The sequence below is a fragment of the Prionailurus bengalensis genome, chromosome A1 (genome assembly GCF_016509475.1).
Source record: "Prionailurus bengalensis isolate Pbe53 chromosome A1, Fcat_Pben_1.1_paternal_pri, whole genome shotgun sequence".
NCBI classification, from domain to species: Eukaryota; Metazoa; Chordata; class Mammalia; order Carnivora; family Felidae; genus Prionailurus; species Prionailurus bengalensis.
In genome coordinates this window covers 157,511,056-157,529,228 of record NC_057343.1, presented here as the reverse complement: position 1 = coordinate 157,529,228, position 18,173 = coordinate 157,511,056, and the positions used below count along the sequence as shown (strand labels likewise).

Here is an 18,173-nt window from a genome sequence, read left to right as displayed (position 1 = left end):
CTATTTCCATTCAACAAAAGTTTATTAAACATCTACAGGCGTGTCACTAGCTGTTGTTCAAAGATGATTAAGAGAGGGTCCCTTCCCAGGACAGTTTGTGGTCTAATGAGAGAAACAAACAACTAAGTCAAGTACATGAATATAATAGATGCAATAATAGGGGTGTGTATATGATTTGCAGGGTGTGCAACCAAAAGGGGTTTAGATCACACCAGATGTATGCGCATGTGCTGCATATGTAAAGAAAAGGGGTCTGCTCATCTGTGACCACAGTTCTTATTCCACCCTTCAGTCTGTCCCTTTCACTAACTCCATGTTTGCCTTTAATACTTCTTCAGTATATTGGCTGTCTTTCTACTCTATTCTCAGACTGTAGCAAAACTTCAAATTGGAAAGATAAAATTATAGAACGGTAGAAGATGAGTGTTACCTGTACGTGACATCTCAGTTCATACAGAGAAAGATGTAAAGGAAAACATTTCTATTTTTAAAAGTCAATTTACTAAAGATTCCCCTCACTGGAAGGCATACTTGTTGGTTTGGATCTGTTAAGACTCAGAAGAAAGGTAGAATTAAAGTTAGCGGTAGCTGCCATAGAGGATGCTTGTAGTTACTCTCGTATCTTGCCTGAATCCTTCCCACCTTGTTCAGATTCTCCAAAGACGCATGTGAGAGATAAAGAGGGGAGCTTCATTCTTCTAGAGGATTCTTCCCTGAAAGCTAGCTCCTTTTCCACTAAATGAATTGTCTTGACAACCTTGAAATAAACCTGAGTATCTTGCCCCCATAAATAATGGATTTTCTCTTACTTGGGCCCCAAATCACCCCTGGTGTCTCAGAAACTCCTTGAAAATCCAACTTTCTAAACTCCCTTCAAAGCCTCCCGTAGATCCAAAGAACTCATTACCTAGGTGGTTCTCCAAAGTGTCCAACCCAGGCGTTTACCTGTATGTCAACCAAATGTTTTTATTACCTTTGTTCTTCCAAAAGGTCTTCCCCCACAGTTTTGTCATTTCTCTAATTGAAGAGGGAGCTGAAGGAAAGAAGAAAAAAGGATACTCACAGTTTGGGTCTCAGTTCCCAGGGTGGATATGTTATTCTCCCTGTCCCTCTTTTTAGTGGTAGCCTGTTTGTTCTTTGTGAATGATTTTGCCATCTCCTTGTACCTAGCCAAAACTCCTTGGAACATTATGGTGAGGGAGGTAGGATATACAGTCAACAGAAGCACTTTGTAGTGTAGCTGACTCATGATCCCTTGACTAGTTTGCATTGCTAGTCCTGATCATTATACCCTTCGTAGTGGTGGTGTTGGCACAGGGTTTCCTGTGATATTTGTGGAGATTTATTGTCCTGGTTCGGAAAGGTGACAAGAAAGTGCAAGACTTCAATTAACAAACTAAAAGTAGAAACCAAATGGTATGTCTTTATCTGCTTGTGGAAAATGTTTGTAACTCAGAACTATTATAGGGGTCCAATAATTCTGAGCATTTTATATTCATAATTTTTTTAGTGTTATATGATACACATTTATCAAGGGCGTGCAGACTTAAAGCCTTTCCACCATCTTGTACATAGAACTGTAATGGTACATGTAGGTAACCAAACTAAAATATCCCTTCAAGGGCATTTTCCGTCATCTGTTACTGAATTCATTTCATCATGCGAGAAAAAATAACTATCGTACCTTGCCATTTGTTTTTTTAAATAGCCAAATATTTTGGTAGCATGCTTAAATGGAAGAAAGTCAGTTTATCTAAACGAATTTCCAACTGAGCGACACTCCCACAGGCAGCATCAAAAACATCTTAAAAATGAGTGTAGCCACTACTCATTTCCAGGTGGTTGAGGTTAAAAGACCAAATTTTGAAATTAGGAAGACCTGGATTTAGCTCAAGACCTTCCCCCTTGTTGGCTGTACAAATTTACTCATTCCCATGAGCTGCAGTTTCCTCATCAACAAGAGGGATAATACCCATCTTGTTGAGGTCTTGTGAGGATTGAAGAGACAACTTACTGTCTTATACTGAGGACACAATAAATGACAACTAGGCACCTGACCATGTGGAAAACAGGACAAACCAGGGTGGCTATAATGAGGGTTTAAACATTGTATGTCACTTCTTCTCTTGAAGAGTTCCCTTTTAAATGCTCTTGAAGAGGATGGTTTTCTATGACCATCAGTCTTGGTTTTAGGCTTATAGACAAAGACAGCACTGTCACAGAAAGACTTCCTGTGCTATAACCCCCCTGCTATGTGTATGGAAGTCCCACAAATATAAAAACTGTACTTTGTATCAGAAAAAAAAAGCAGATGAAGAAATTTGACCCATCCTCTACAGATGAAAGCTTCTTCATAACTGGTTTTACAGAAATACCATAAATAAATGCCGTTTTCCAGATCATATCAATAGATATTTGAAAGAAACATTTTTCTTGTTTATTGTAATACAAACCTCCACCATGCACAATGCATAAAGACCAGGGCCAGCAGCACTGTGAGCAAGGAACAGGGCATTTTTCTGAAACCAACTTTGAGTCCAAAAGCACAATACACCTTCCTAACAGCCTCTCTCTGGATGTCGACTAAGAGAAGGAGGAAGGTAAACCCACACTAGCGTACCAGGCCTGGGCACAGGGACTAATTTTAATAAATCAGAATAGAACATGAAAATGTCAACTTAATCAAGCATTTAAATTTTATTAATCAAGCCTAATTTTTATGAGTGCAAATAATCACTGAAGCTGGACAAATTTGTTCTCGATTGCATCAGAAACATAATTTTAATATTTAATGGACTGATGAATTTAAATGGAGAATTATCTTTATGAAACATGCTCTTCATAATTTGCCATTAAATGAGAAATAAAAAAAATCAACATAAATCTTACATAAAGGTTATTTAACTAAATGTTGGTACTATAAATATTATAAATGCATTATGCACTAATTTAGCAATCATACAGTACACTACATAAAGCAGACATGATAAGTGGACCAGGCAAGCTTTTCCTAGAATATAGAGCTCTTGTGTTATATTGTGGGAAGCTCATGATAAAACGGTTACGGAGGTTTTATGTGAGGTTTCGTGAACATTCTTTTCATTCAGGCTTTTATGCTACAATTCGCCATTCACCACAGACATTCTTTCCAGTTCAAATGTAGGTCTAAACCCACATGGGCTTTCTTTTGTGAGGTGATTATTCTTTACAAAAAGAGATAAAAAATATTTTTATCATTATTATTTATAGAAAAAGGATATAAAGAAAAAAACTAAAGTTTTCTGACTATGATTTTTTGACATTCAAAACGCAGTCTCTTTTCAAAGTTAGATTCTTCTCACATAATGTTCTCAGGCTTCAAAATATTCTAGGCACAAGAAGAACAAAAGAAAAAGAAAATCAAATTAGTGTCGGAATATTTTTCTCCACACATGTCCACCTATTCCCCTCACCCCTCCATTACCCCCAACAGACTGCTTAAAATAGTAGCGGTGAATTTCTGTAAAAAGTGAGTCAAACCTAATAGAGCAGTATGGTCCAAAAGTTTGCGAACATTAATCTCCAAGGTAAATGATTGTTGCCGTTGTTTTCAAATTCTGTTGTTCGCAAAGTGTAGCATTTTCCTCTCTTCCATGTGCTAAACCTTACATTTACCTGAAGAGGAACTTCTTGACTATTGCAGCTTTAATGCTCCCCAACATGTCTGCAGGGGTTAGAACAATGCACGTTTCTGAGAAGAATGTAGATGTGGTAAGTCTAACAGAGGTCACACGGCTCCCTCCTCTTGCTTGGCAGAAAATGTTTTAAATGGATAATGTGGACTCTTGATGAGATACTTAAAATAAAAATTCCTACGGTGGCTTTAGAGTTTGAAACATTTAAAATTGTACCCCCTCCCTTCCTTTTTTTTTTAAACAAATTTGTGCTTCTGGAAAGGAAATCTGGTTTTATAGAGAGAGGCTCGAGTGCATAATTTTCTTTTTTATTTGAGATCTGTTTACTTTGAGTTCACAGAGAAATTTGCCTTTGAAAATACTAAATTTTATAAAATAGATTAGCGCTACATCTAGTGATCTTTTAATTTCACTTCGCAAAGCATATTAAACAATTCAATTTGGGGGGCTTTTTATATACTTCCTTTCTAACCTGACCAAAAAAAATAGTTTCAAAAAAGCATTGTTATTTAAAAAGCGCACTGTTGGTTAAGAGTTGACCTATTTTTCCCTTCTCAGTCAAATTAATATGCACCATCCTAAAGACACCAAGCTTAGAATTTTTCCTGCCAGCAAAAACACAATACATTGTGAAGCCTTTAGATGGAGACATAGTTCAAATAAACACTAGAATTCCTTTCACAGTGCTTTGTGTAAGTCTAAGAATGAACATTTAAGAATACTCAGAAGGAAATATGAAAAGAAATTCATTTAAGATGCTTATACTGATTATAGAATTTATATTATATTTAGTCTTTCATAATGGAAGAGGGTTCCTGCATATTAAGCTGACACTTAATAAAATAAAAGGTTACATATTCTTGACCAGTAAAGTAAATTTACTGCCCTTGCACCTTACAGCAAAGCGTATTATACTGCAAATAAGAATGTTGTTGTTGATGATGCAGAGTACAGGCTATATGTAATCAGTGGCATGCATCAAAAGTCATCTGATAGCCACATTAAAGCCACATTTCCTATTAAGAATCAGACTAAATTACAACACGGCACTTCCCAGAATGAGCCAAGGAAATGCATTCTGCAAGAAGAAATAATTGTATTTGAGTGTCTCTGTGAAAATCAGGAAGTCTTTTAGCAGTAAGTAATAGTGCTTTTCTTTTTAGTCTGCCTTCTTTTGTATTGCAATATATTCAACCTCACTGGCAAGCCTATCACACTAATTATTATTACATCTAGTGGTTCAGTTATCTTGATGACTACTGTGGCTGAAATTCTCCAAGGTCAAATCTTTAATAGCGTGAATCAAACTAAGCAGCCATCATACATCCAGTTGCTTTTGAGATATACTAGATGAAACAGTGTATCCCAGACCTGTTTACGACTCTTCTTATCCTTGCAAACGTGGAGTAAATTACATGTGCAGCTTAATTGCGCCATTCATTTTGCAAAAGTTCCTTCTCAAAAATTTCGTGAGGAGCAGATGTGCTGTTGTGAAAATGACAGCCCAAGCACACCTATAATGATCTCATTGACCACAGAAGTCTTTAGCTTGACCCCTGGTACTTTTCAGTGATCTGAAATAATCTGACTGGTTATAGGCATCTTCTCAATCCATAGGCTTTCAATAATTTCACATATTTACACATGTAATAAATTCATTGGCACACAAATGCATGCTCTGCTTGGTTTATGCACACACAAAATGGTATAAATGAACTCCAGACCATGTTGAAGAATACCGTTCTCTCCAAATTCCTCTGTATCTCTAGGGTGGAAATAGGCATTTAGTTTGTAATGTGTCCAAATATAAGCATCTGTACACATTTGGATGTTCTATGAATATGAAATTAAATATGAAACTTCTTTCTTTTGTGACAATTTTCTTTCTTTAATTTTTTAACATGCAGTTGCACATCTGGACAGCAGTGATTTCTTCTTTAATTTAAATGTGTTGCTTTTTTATAGACCGTGTTTGAGTAAAGCAATTTGAATTGTGCAACTATTCATTCTGAACATAGCAAAACATCTATTTAATTCAAAGATTATTCCCCAGGAAAAAAGTAAACAGATGAAAGAACCCGGTTTGTGTCAGCTTTGGCTTTTGAGAGTTTCTGGCCTTGTGGTACTCAATCCTCATCTCACAAGAGTGACATAGCCAGGATCCTTTTGGCTCCTTTTTCTTTAAAGAGTTATAAATAAGTGGAAGACTTCATTCCTGGGAAAATCATCATACAGAGTGTTTCTAGAATTATTGATGGGCGTTTTAATCCCCTTTGGTCAGTTTTGTCTTAAAACATGCACCCTAAACTGGCATTAAAAAGCAGTAATTGGGATTCAGTGCTCCATGATGACTTTAACAATGAAGTTTACCCGAGTCCACTTTTTCTCATCCCTTCGCCACCTCAGTCATCCTTTTCCACATCCCTTGTTCCCTTCCCTTATATATCATTGTCTGGTGCAGTAACATTAAACATGTCATGTTTTTATTCAGATTACCAGCACCATTATTAACATTTTCAGCCAAATAAAATTTTTATTTCCTTGCAAATCATAAAGCATTTAAGTTGTGTTGAATTATAATTAAAAGTCATAATCTGAAAAGAGCTCCTATGCAACTCTATAACATATAGATTCTATAGATGCAATCTTGCTCCATTTGAAAATGGATTTTTAAAAAGTGCAGCCACATATTATGTTTTATATGTTAATGACAAGTGTTCAGCAAATATGGAATATGAAGGAAGAAATATTAGGCTTTTAAAAACAACATTATCTGCTTATTCTTTGGCTGTAGTGTAGCTGGCATGCTGCATTTGGGGCTGTCTACGTGTGTTTTTAAAAATGTCATCTTTATTAGTATTACGTTCAAGGAATAGTACCAGGGAATCAGTTTCTTTCAAGACCTTCCTCCAGCGTGTGGCATATAAGTCTGTGACGAGCGACATTACAGAAGGTCATGTCACTTTTAACTGCTTGCATTACATCTTTCTGATTTCCCTAGTGCCCTTCCTTTGTTTGATTAATACTACTTGCTTTCAAGCAAGGTATCAGAAAGCATAATTTGGAAAGAGAATTCTAGAGCCGGTCTGAGCTATCCCCCTTGAAGAAAAGGGAAAGGGGGGAGAAAAAAAAACTTGGTAAAAATGTATCTTTTTTTAACACATGTATTTTTTTTCTCAAGGAAATCCTGCATATGTGTTGTTATTAAATTATTGTTGACAAATGTTTAGGCAACTGAACTTAATATACTTGCAAACAAAACTATGTAGTCCTCATGGGGTTTGATTTGAAGAGGAAGGAGCTGGAGTTTGAGACGAAGCCTCCTTTATTTTGTTTTCCTTTTTTAAGTGTTCAACTCCAGCACACTCTTTCAAAATGGTAGGTGTTGTTTGAGTTCTCTGGGAAAGGTTGCGGTTTTGTGCAGTCATTAAATGCACTTCAGTAATACATACAGTTTGTTTTGAAAAGCTCGGTCTGCATTTTCAGTATTCATTGCATTTGGCCAGGGCTCACGTCTCCAAGCACAGCCCCACTTCTGAGACACTTTTGCCTTCATAGCCTTCCATTTTATTGGACCGTTAACACCTGAAAATTAGCAAAAGCATTATCATTTTAATTGGGAATACTTATGCAAGCCTCTACCTGTGTCCCATTGTGTGTTTCTTAGTGTCTGTGAAACATGAATCGAAATTTTGTATGTCATTAAGAAGACTGAATATTTTGCCCAGGAAAAAAAATACATAATTTTTAAAAATTACTGTTTAAAATATTCTTGATGCTATTTTTCGTTTCACTAATAGCTAACATTTCTGAACACTTACTTCAATACGGAAACTGTGCTAAGGACTTTAAACACATGATTTCATTGGATCCTTAATCAACACTGTGGGATAGGTGCTATTATCTCCATTTTCGAAGCCACCTTAACTTCACCTGAGCAAAATGTAATAGTGGGATAATTCTGAAGCAGCTTAAAGGCATCCATAGGAAAGCATCAGTATTATAAATCCTCGTTTGTAGATGTTTATGATGTAACATTAAAAAGGCACTGGAGAAGGGGAAAAGCCCTCACTAGAGCGCTAAAACACAACACAAAGGCCTCTCGCTAACACAACACTTTTCTGCCAAATGTAAAAGCAAATGGTTGTATTGGGTGGTTCTGGCTGCACATTTGTAGAGCAATTGTGCGTAGCCAATTACCCACTTGTGCAGGGTAAGAACAGTTTGGGTTTTGCAAATGAAGAGCCTGATTCTGAAGACCTCTTTGAGTTGTTCTTGAACATAAGATCCACAGCTGATTTGGAAATTGTGTAAATTAAGCTATTGGCTTGTTTTGTTTCAATAATACTTGGGAATTTTGAAAATTAACTTGAAGGTAGTACAAATCTCCAAATATTAAAGGTTAAATACTTATGGTTTCTGTGTCCAGGCAAATATTTGAAGGCGTTTTGAATATTTGCTTTTATTAATCTGTATCACTGATTAGGTGTAGGTCTTTCCAGACAAGTTAGTTCACTTCTGTGAGCTAGTTCAGTTCTTTTACATAAAAGCCTATTGAAAGACATAAAGAATATGGGCACCTGGGTAGCTTGGTCGATTAAGCGGCCAACTCTTGATTTCAGCTCAGATCATGATCTCAAGGTTCCTGAGATCAAGCCCCACGTCAGGCTTTGCACTGACAACACAGAGCCTGTTTGGGATTCTCTCTCTCTCCTTCTCTGTCCCTCTCCACCTCTCTCTGTCTCTCTGTCTCTCTCTCCCTCTCTTAAAATAAATAAATCAATAAAAACTATAAAAGAAAACAAAAAAAAGAGATACTAAGAATTGTTGATGCAATCATTTATTCATTCTATCAACAAATATTTCTTGAACATTAGTATGCCCCTTGCAATCTGTTAGGCACAATCTGACACCATTTTTCTTTCCTAGCACCTGCAGTCTGATCATACATACTAAAGAGAGGCATATAATACATTTTTAATAATAACTAGTGAAAACACTGAGTTTATGCACAGGAATAAAAGTATACTGTACTATTCATTTCTTTTGATAAATGACTTTGTGTGGGTAATTTAAGGAAAACATGACTTAACCACACCACATCATTCTGTTTTATACTTCAAATGTATACAACTTTTACTGAAAAATAAAAACGGATAATAATGACCAGCCTAAAAAAATTACTTAATCTAAATCAAAACTTTTAAACTCGTTTTATTAGAGATACAAAATTGTAATCATTTTAATAAAACTTACGAGAGTTAGGTGACTTCATCCCCTGCCCCAATAATTGAGCAAGGGGTGAGAACTGCCTCTGTGCTATCCCACTGTCTGGATTTGAGTTCTATTTCAGCTACTTGCTGTGTTAGGTGAATTCTTTGGAAGAATGCAATGTACTGAAATACTGTCGCTGTTTCTCCTATTTAAACCTCCATCAAAACTAGCCCAATTTGGAATTGCCTAGCTTATAGCACCTTGATTATACATTGTTACTATTACTGTCTATATACTTCTGAATACTTCAAAATTGCAGGAAATTAAAAGCCAACATGAAAGATTAGCTTATAGGCTCCATTTAAATTCTATTGGATTATAAACCTCTTGAAGGCTGACATGAGTATAGATGAAATTTCTGTGTTTTTCATCTTTATATTCCTGCATTACCTAGCACTGTGTTTCTTGGACAAGGAGCTTTATAAAAATGCTCATGGAGTTGCTGAGTATAGTTAGAAGTAATGTTAAGAGTCCTTTCTTGGTGAGGTTTAATTGCTTTATATGTCTTCAAAATAAGTGTAAACTCTCACCAGATATTGGAAACAGTACTTTGTACTATTATGGTTCTTTTGAAATGCTGAATGTCCAAATGAAAGACCACAAAATTCTACCATACAATAGAAGATTTAAAGCAGGCCATTAAATTAGGAACAATCTCAGAACACCTGGGTGGTTCAGTTGGTTGAGTGTCTAACTCTTGACTTCAGCTCAGGTCATGATCCTAAGGTCGTGAGATCAAGCCCTGCATCATGCTCTACGCTGAGTGTAGAGCCTGCATGGGACACATTCTCTATCCCCTTCTGCCCCTCTCACCTGCTTGGGCTCTCTCACTCTCTTTCTCTCTCTCTAAAATTAAAAAAAAAAAATTAGGAACAAGCTCACAAGCTGTCAGATGCTTTAGGTTCTCTATTGGTTTATGAGAAATGGAAGTTTGTGTTTGGGCTATTATTTTAAATAAGTTAATGCTTTTAGAATATTTGAGAACAATTATTAGATCACTGGAAGTCCTGACATGTTATCTCAGTTTGTGTAGCTCTTTGCATAATACAGTCTTAGCTATTGAAGTTTTCACTCATAACATATTCCTGTCTGTATCATAAGCCACATGAAAGAAGCACTAGCTGTCTCCTCTATCTTTTAAAGTTGTGAGCTCTGGGAGAAAGATTTAAAAATATTTAATAACCATGATTCTATCAAGTTTATTCAGAAATCGAGATACAGACTGGATAAAAAAGCAAAGCACCACAAGAATTAGAAATTATATGAAATGGCATAAATTCAATCAGAAGTTAGCACTTACCTGAATACCAACCCTCCCCAAAGTTTTTTAAAATTTTTGGTTTCCATGGAGAGAGAGAGAGTGAGTGTAGTGTGTGTAGGTACATAAAACCATAATAAAACACCTGACAGAGTGAAATCCCATTTGTAATACCACAGTTACATATTAATCAAGGAAAGGGCAAATTATTTGACAAATCCAAAATGAAGATTGCATTAAGTTGAAGTAAGGAAACTAGGAGTCATAAAAAATACATTCATTAAAATATCTACCTATAGGGGTTATTTATACATATCCTATACATATCCTATACGTTTGATGATTGAATACATTTCTAATGTTCTTTTATTGTCCATTCTCATAGTGTAATCCTTGTGTAAAATCAAGAATTAAAATTAGAGTTTCTGGTAACCCACAAAATCAAAAATACAGAGAGATAGTCAAAAGTTGACATTTATACATAAGAATTAAAATTTGAGCCTTGATGACCCCAAAACCACAAACAACAGAAGAAAAAATAAACAAATGAGACTACCTCAAACTCAAAAGCTCTGCACAGTGGAACAAATGATTTAACACAATAAAAAGACCACCTACAGAATGGGAGAAAACTTTTGCAAACAATATATCAGATAAGGGATTAATATCCAAAATATCTGAAGAACTCAACTCCCTAACAACAACAACAACAACAACAAACAAACAATCCAATTTAAAACTAGGCAGAAGAGGGACACCCAGGGTGGCTCAGTTGGTTAAGCGTCCAAATTCATCTCAGGTCATGATCTCATAGTTGGTGAGTTCGAGCCCCTCTACTGGCTCTGTGCTGACAGCTCAGAGCCTATGGCCTGCTTCAGATGCTGATCCTGTGTCTCCCTCTCTCTCTCTGCCCCTCCCCTGCTTGTGCCTTCTCTCACTTTCTCTCTCTCTCTCAATACTAAATAAATATTTATAAATGAATGAATGAAGGAATGAATGAATAAATAAAAATAGGCAGAAGAACTAAATAGACAACTTTCCAAAGAGAACATCAAAATGACCAACAGACAGATGAAAAGATGCTTAACATCACTACTATCAAGGAAATGCAAACCTAAACCACAATGCAATACCATCGCTATATCAAAGTCTCAATGAGTTAATGAACGTCTCTTAGAATGGCTGTCATCAGGAAGAGACGATAGGTCCTCTTGAGGATGTGGTGAATATAGAACTTTATACACTATTGGTAGGAATATAAATTGGTTACAACACTATGGAAAACAATGTGGAGTTTCCTCAAAAAAATAAAAATAGATCTGCCATATGGTCCAACAATTATGCTTCTAAATATATACCCAAAGGAAATGAACACAGGATATCGAAAAATTATCTGTGCTAACATGTTTACTGCAGCATGATTCCCTATATGTTGCCAATATATGGAAACAACCCAAATGCCCATCAACAGGTGAATGGGTGAAAAAGATGTGGCATGTATATGCAGAGGAATGCTATTCAGTTACAAGACAAGAAGATAGCCTCCCTTTTGTGAGAACATGGCTGGACCTTGAGCACATTATAACCAAGATAAGTCAGAGGAAGACTGGTACTATATGATAGCATTTATACATGGTATCTAAAAAATTCAAACGTATACAAAAAGATAGTAAAATGGTGGTTACCACGGAATGGATGGCAGGGATAGCAGTGATGGTGTTTAAGGGTACAAGCTTATGACAGGTATTAAGTAGGCCATCAAGATCTGATGCACAGTATAATGAACATAGGCACTAATAGTATACTATAATTATGTAATATAAATACTGCTACATTAGCAAACATATTACAACATATAAATGTGTCCAAGTAACACACAGCATACTTTAAACTTATGCAATGTTACACATCAAATGTGTTCAATAAAAAAATTTTTTAAAAGTAAAATTTGAGCCATGGAAGATACTAGCTTTATGCCATAGACCACCAGCATAAATCGACAAACAGACAGTATACTTAAAGCTTGGTGAAAAGTGAATTCGAAATAGCAGAGTTGGATTCTGCTTAGTTATCTAGCTCCAAACTTAAAGTGCCTCATTAATACAGACAGTGGAGTAGGTAAAAAAGGAAAGTTCCTGATTTAAAGCATCTCTCAAATTAATGTTAGTTTACCTTATGCATAGTTCAAATTCTTTAAGTTGTCACGGAACATTTCACACAAATAGGGTTTCCCTGAGTGGTATCCACTTCCCTGGTTTCAATCAATTAAAGGCAGAGCATTTCCCTAATCCCTATCTCTAGATCAAATAGTCCCTCTCCATGAATCTGTTTCAAATGTTAATAAAGTTTTCATTTCCAAAAGGTTCAAAATGACAGAACAAAATTCTCTCCTCTTAAGAGCACGAAAATGACTTCTGTTTCTGTCTGCAGGTAGTGGAGGACATGCTGGAGGACGAGGAAGAAGAAGATGACAAAGATGACAAGGTAATTATCTTTCCCAGCACTTGGGTACCAGGGGATGGGGAAATGTAGACATGACACTGTTTTCACAGACAGTTAAAAAAGGAGTTGAAGTGTTTGAGTCCAGAAAATTGGACAGCGCTGTTTATCATCCTAACAATGCCACTGCATGTTGCAAAGAAGGAGAGAGGGCTATAAATCCTCTTCGCTTTTGTCCAGAGCTGGGTCAAATATTTTTCTGCCAGGAACAAAAAAAAATAATTCAGCTTGTCTGAAACTTGATAGCTCTCGTGAAGATAACAGCAGTGACAACTGTTTTTGAAGGGCAAAAATTTGTCCTATCTTGAGTATTACAAATTGGGCTACACTTCGGAGGAAGAGAGAAGTGAAAAAATAGCAGCCTGCTTAAGTTCAACATGGATGTTGTCATCTGTAATTTTCAAAGAATTGCTCAGCAAAAGAACACACGTGTGTGTGGAGGGCTTCAGAGGGCATTTACATAATCCAGTGCTCACGGTCCTTGCCTAGACTTGACTTGGGGTAGCCCTGTGGCTCCTTGGTCAGGAAAGCCCGTTGACAGGTTATTTTGTGATTGCTGGTTGGCATGGGAATGATGACCACGGTAAAAAAAAAAAAAAAAAAAAAAAAAAACCAGCTAGTTTCTGGAATCGCTTGGATTGGCTGTGTCCTGTGTGGAGAGGGGATAACTGGAGGGATGAATTAGGATGACCTTGAACCACTGTGGTGGTGGTGTCTCGGGTCAGAAGAAAGTCTTTTTATGGCAAGGAGGATAGTGATGCTGGTTTAGCAAAATCCTTGGGCATTTCTAGATCGAAAATCTAAAAGGTGCTAGAGTGAGATTGGGAGGGAAGAGAGAATATCATCATTATTTCCAAATTGTTTGGCATACAAAACCAGATTTTGACCTTCACTGGAATCTGATTTCTATTATAATAAAGCAGTGAATTTTTGGAATAAAGGAGAACAACAGTATATCTTAATTTATGCCCTTGACCTTTGATTCTAGTAGAGATGTACAGTTATATCCTTGTATAAGAATTCACATGCTGGAAGCAAGCATTAGAAATGTTAAAAAAAATTCACAGCGATTAGTCAAACTCCCACATGATTTTTTCTTGACTAATATTCAATGCTAGAAGGAGAATGAAAACATAGACACACACACACACACACACACACACACACACTTTCTCCAATCTAATGTTGTTCCAAATATTTTTAAATTGATAGAGATTTTATGTGAAATTTTTCTTCTGTATATCATTTACTCATTAGTGACATCATCAAACATAAACTAACAAAATCTCCTTCCTACAAAAACATGTATGTGCTTGTTTTTAATGTTAAATAACATGAACATACACTTCTGGCAATAAATGATATGATTTATTGTTAAGGTCAGTGTTAGAGCGGTAGAGAGCTTGTATTTTAACTCAACATGCCAGCCCTGAATCATCATTTCTCTGCTGATAAACACTGAGCTGCCATCCATTTATGGCTATTTTCCCTTGCTTGTTGCTGCTTTATTATTAAAGCCACCATAAAGATTCATTCCAGCAGCGGGCGTTTCTCCAGAAATGTTAATAAATGGAAACCCTTAGTGAAGTCTAGTACTTCAATGTCCCTGCTTGAAGTCAACCTGTATTTTTTTTTAGCCAGTTTGTTGCTACTCCAAACCACTAATCTCCCCTTTATGGTCATTTTTTTAAACAAAGAGGATGTTAGGAGTGGGAAGCAAATAACACTTGGTTAACCACCTCCCTAAAACCTAGATGTTGAGTGGAGCATGCCAGGTGGAAACAGCACCAGGTCTCTGGAGTGGCATCTATTGTCGTCTAGTGTTTAGGGGTCTGGAAATGACACCCTGGTTCTAACACATTTGCAGATCTGGTTACCAGAGTTGATTGAAAGTGAGTGCTTAAATTACTGTGTGAATTCTACTGTATTCTTGCGTGCAGGACGCTGACAAACAGTGTGTTTTCCATATGAAAGGGTTGTGAGCTGATTTTCATAAATCCAACCCTTTATTCGAGGGATATATAAGGAGGCTTTTCTTTTCCAGTCACAATGCAATTGATAGCATAAAAATCATACCTGAACAAAAAGAAAATCTCAAGTATAATAATTTACAAAAGACTTTTAGGGGCTTGCGTAATGGAAGAATCCTAGAGTGGACGTGTTAAAATAGAAAGTTTTTACCATAAGAAATGAAAATATGAAAAGATCCTTCAAGTTTCCATTTACCAGCTTCCGTCTCTTGAGTGGCTGTCATAGTGGCAAAGGTTGTAAGTCTTGGCTATCAGTGTGTCTGAGTGAGAGAAGGGTAATTTCCTACTTTAAAAAATTCATTGGTTCCTCTGTTTAAAGTTTGTGTATAGAGTTGTGCGTAATGGAATTTCAGGAGAAAACAAATGTGTTTTTTGCCATATGAGCAGGCACTGACCTCTAGCTCTCATTATTTCTCTGTTTTCTCATATGGCATAATAGTGGGGTCAGGTCAGTGAGTCCTCTTATAGGATAAAAGTAAAAAAGATTAATAAATGTGCCAAAGCCTCACTTTAATTGAACCTGAAGCATATGTTGCAAGTATGTAAAATATGTCCCAGATGTTACACCAAGGCTGGTTTCTGGGCTTTCCCTGATTACCACAAGGCAGCTATTAGTCCTATAACCTTTGGACTTGGGGGTAAATGGGGTATTACGTGGCACAGAATGAGAGCACCTGTTTTCCATTCAGCAAAGACCCCTGGCAGGCTTTGCCTAAGCCTATCCATATGTTTTCACTTAGCAGATTGTTGGGCGATTATGAAAAGTGTCTTTCTTTAGAGCCAGCATTGATATTAGTCACTCACAATGAAAGGGCAAGTCATTGGCTACTTGACAAGGTCCGTGTGGGCATAAACCGAAGTCGTTTATTTCATTTCAGCTCGAAGTGTTTTCCCTCAACATAATTATATAGATGGCAAAGACACAGGTACAAGAAGTTGAAGCGGACACAGATTATAATTACTTTGCATAACAGTTTCGTAAGAGCTTTTCTTTAGTGCTAACTTCAGCACCTGGGAAGACTTTGGTTAAAGTTAGTAAAAGCTAAGTCACGATTCACCTGGAACCCCAGATCCTAAAGCTTTTCCATGCGATGGGCTTTTGAGGATTTTTTTTTTCGTATGTCCTCCTTTTTTTATTAAAACAGCTAATCACTCAGGTGAGAGTTTGTGATCCTCAGACTTAGCCTTCATTCTAGGATCCATTGTCCACATTTGCCTGAATCTAAAGTTGGGTGGCTTCTCTCTTAATCCAATTCCACGGTTTTCACAAAGGCAGAGAAGATGGGTTTTAAATGGTGGTTCTTAGTTATGAATGAATCATTGACTTGTTTCACTTATCTGCATTATGTAGTAGTACTAGATGAAGCTCTACCGGAGATGAAATTTCTCCTGAATTAAATGTTAGAAAGACATCCTACTTTGTTCTCAGTTCCCTTTGTTGTAGAGCCTTCTCTCAGCCATCAGCCACAAAGTCACAGTTTGATCTGATTTTTGACCTGACACCAAATCCTGCCTTTGTGGTTAATAGAATATCTTAGTAAATACTTAAGGCTTAGCTACATTACCTAGGTGGACCTATCAATAAGCCATCTAATAGTGTTTTTGACCATGTTATTTATAATAATACATTGGTCAATCTGCATAATCTAGACATCTAATTAATGAAGATCAGCTTTCGTTTTGTAGCTTAAAAAGTTTAGGCATGCTTCCCATGGTGTGTTCTACCCTTGTAATGGGATCCAGCTGCAATATCAGGAAGCAGAAGATAGAATGCAGGTTTTCCTCAGGATAAGCATGGATTCAGACGCATGGCATACTACTAATGTTTATTGATAAAAGATATTAAAGTGTTCAGGCATTTATGCTTGCATTGCTTCTCCTTTTTCCTCGGCCATTATGTCAAGGTTACTGTGTTTCAAGATAACTAGATGCAATGAATGAAACATATCTGAGTTACTTCAAAATACACAGATTGTTTGCTTTAATTCTTGAAATCTCTGTTTTCTGCTTTGATTCTCCAGCCCTACAAATGTATACAATATACCCAGGATGCATACATCTCTGCATCTCAAATCAAGGATGGGGTGGGGGGGGGTAGATACCTCTGATATGTGATAGAAGAAGATTCTAATCTGGCAACATGTCCTAGTTATATTCCATGAAACAATTACATGGTGGGGAGCCGATCAAAGCTTTGGAGAAAGGCAGGGAAAGAGAAGTCAAGAAAAAAAATTATTTAAAAAAATCTTAATTCACATTTAACTGGAATAGCATTGTATTAGTTTATTAGTTTTCTATTGCTGCATTGCAAATGACCACAAACTTAGAGGCTTCAAACAAGCCACATGTATTAGCTCTCAACTCAGCAGGTCAGAAGTCTAGGCATGGCTCAACTGGGCTCTCTGCTCAGAATCTCACACTCAAGGTGTCAGGCTGAGTTCTCATCTGAGGCTCTGCAGAAGAATCCACTTCCAAGCTCATTCGGTTTGTTGAGAGAATTCAGTTCCTTATATTTGGAGGACTGAAGCCTTTGTTTTCTTGTTGGCTTTTCACTCCCACTGGTTACTTTCCATGGTCCCTCCCATCTTTATATCCATCCATGGAGAAGCTCCCTTTTGTCAAATCTCTCGAACACTTTAACTCTCTTTCTTCAGGAAGAGCCTAGTTCCTTTTAAGGGTTCACCTAATTAGATCATGCCGACCAAAGATAATTCTTTCTTGAAGCCCACTGTGCCATCTGATATAACCTAATCATGGGATGGCTATACCATTATATTCCTAATTCCCTTCCCCTACAAAGTGAGGGGATTATACAGAACATATACACCAGGAAGTAGGAATCTTGGCAGTCATCTTAGAATTCTGCCACTGCATCTAGATCCACTCAGGCTCTGGAACAAAAATGGAACAGTCTTTGTGTTCCTTGTATGTATCTATTGCCAGGCAATGCCATAACTATCTTACAGTAAACAAATTAGGAAAGCCTGCCTGCACAGACACATCCTTTCAAAGATTGTAGGAAACATCTCATACCAGAGATACAAACTGAAATATATTTTACTGAGGTAAACTTTATATTTTAAACTGAATTATAGTACAGTATGTCCTACTTATTATCTAGTTCTCTGGGGTGAGGGGTGGTTGGGCATGCAGAAAGCCTGATGGGAAACATGTTCTTTCCCCTTGTTGCTTCCTTGTCGGGAGAAGAACAAAAAAGAATAAAATAGGCAAAAAGCAAGGAAGGGTCCATTCCTCCTTTAGGGGATGTATTGGTGCTCAGACCCGCTAAGGTGATAGATAGCACACTGACCTTGAGTCAGCAGGAACACTCTACTTCATCTAGAATCATAGCAACATTCACACTAGAGGATGCCGAAGAGAAGTGTCAGAAGGATGCCTTGCTGCCCCATGGCTTTCTGCCTCCTGCAAGGCAGGAAG

General features: G+C 36.9%; 1 protein-coding gene across 4 annotated transcripts in view; it reads left to right on the top strand.

The window, feature by feature from the left end:
* MCTP1 (multiple C2 and transmembrane domain containing 1) overlaps nucleotides 1-18,173 on the top strand; it is a 531,752-nt gene that overhangs the window by 446,213 nt on the left and 67,366 nt on the right. For all 4 annotated transcript variants that reach the window (XM_043593772.1, XM_043593790.1, XM_043593780.1 and 1 more), the window contains one exon: nucleotides 12,637-12,690. In XM_043593772.1, the coding sequence (XP_043449707.1) occupies nucleotides 12,637-12,690 (54 nt within the window). The remainder of the gene's footprint in view (nucleotides 1-12,636; nucleotides 12,691-18,173) is intronic.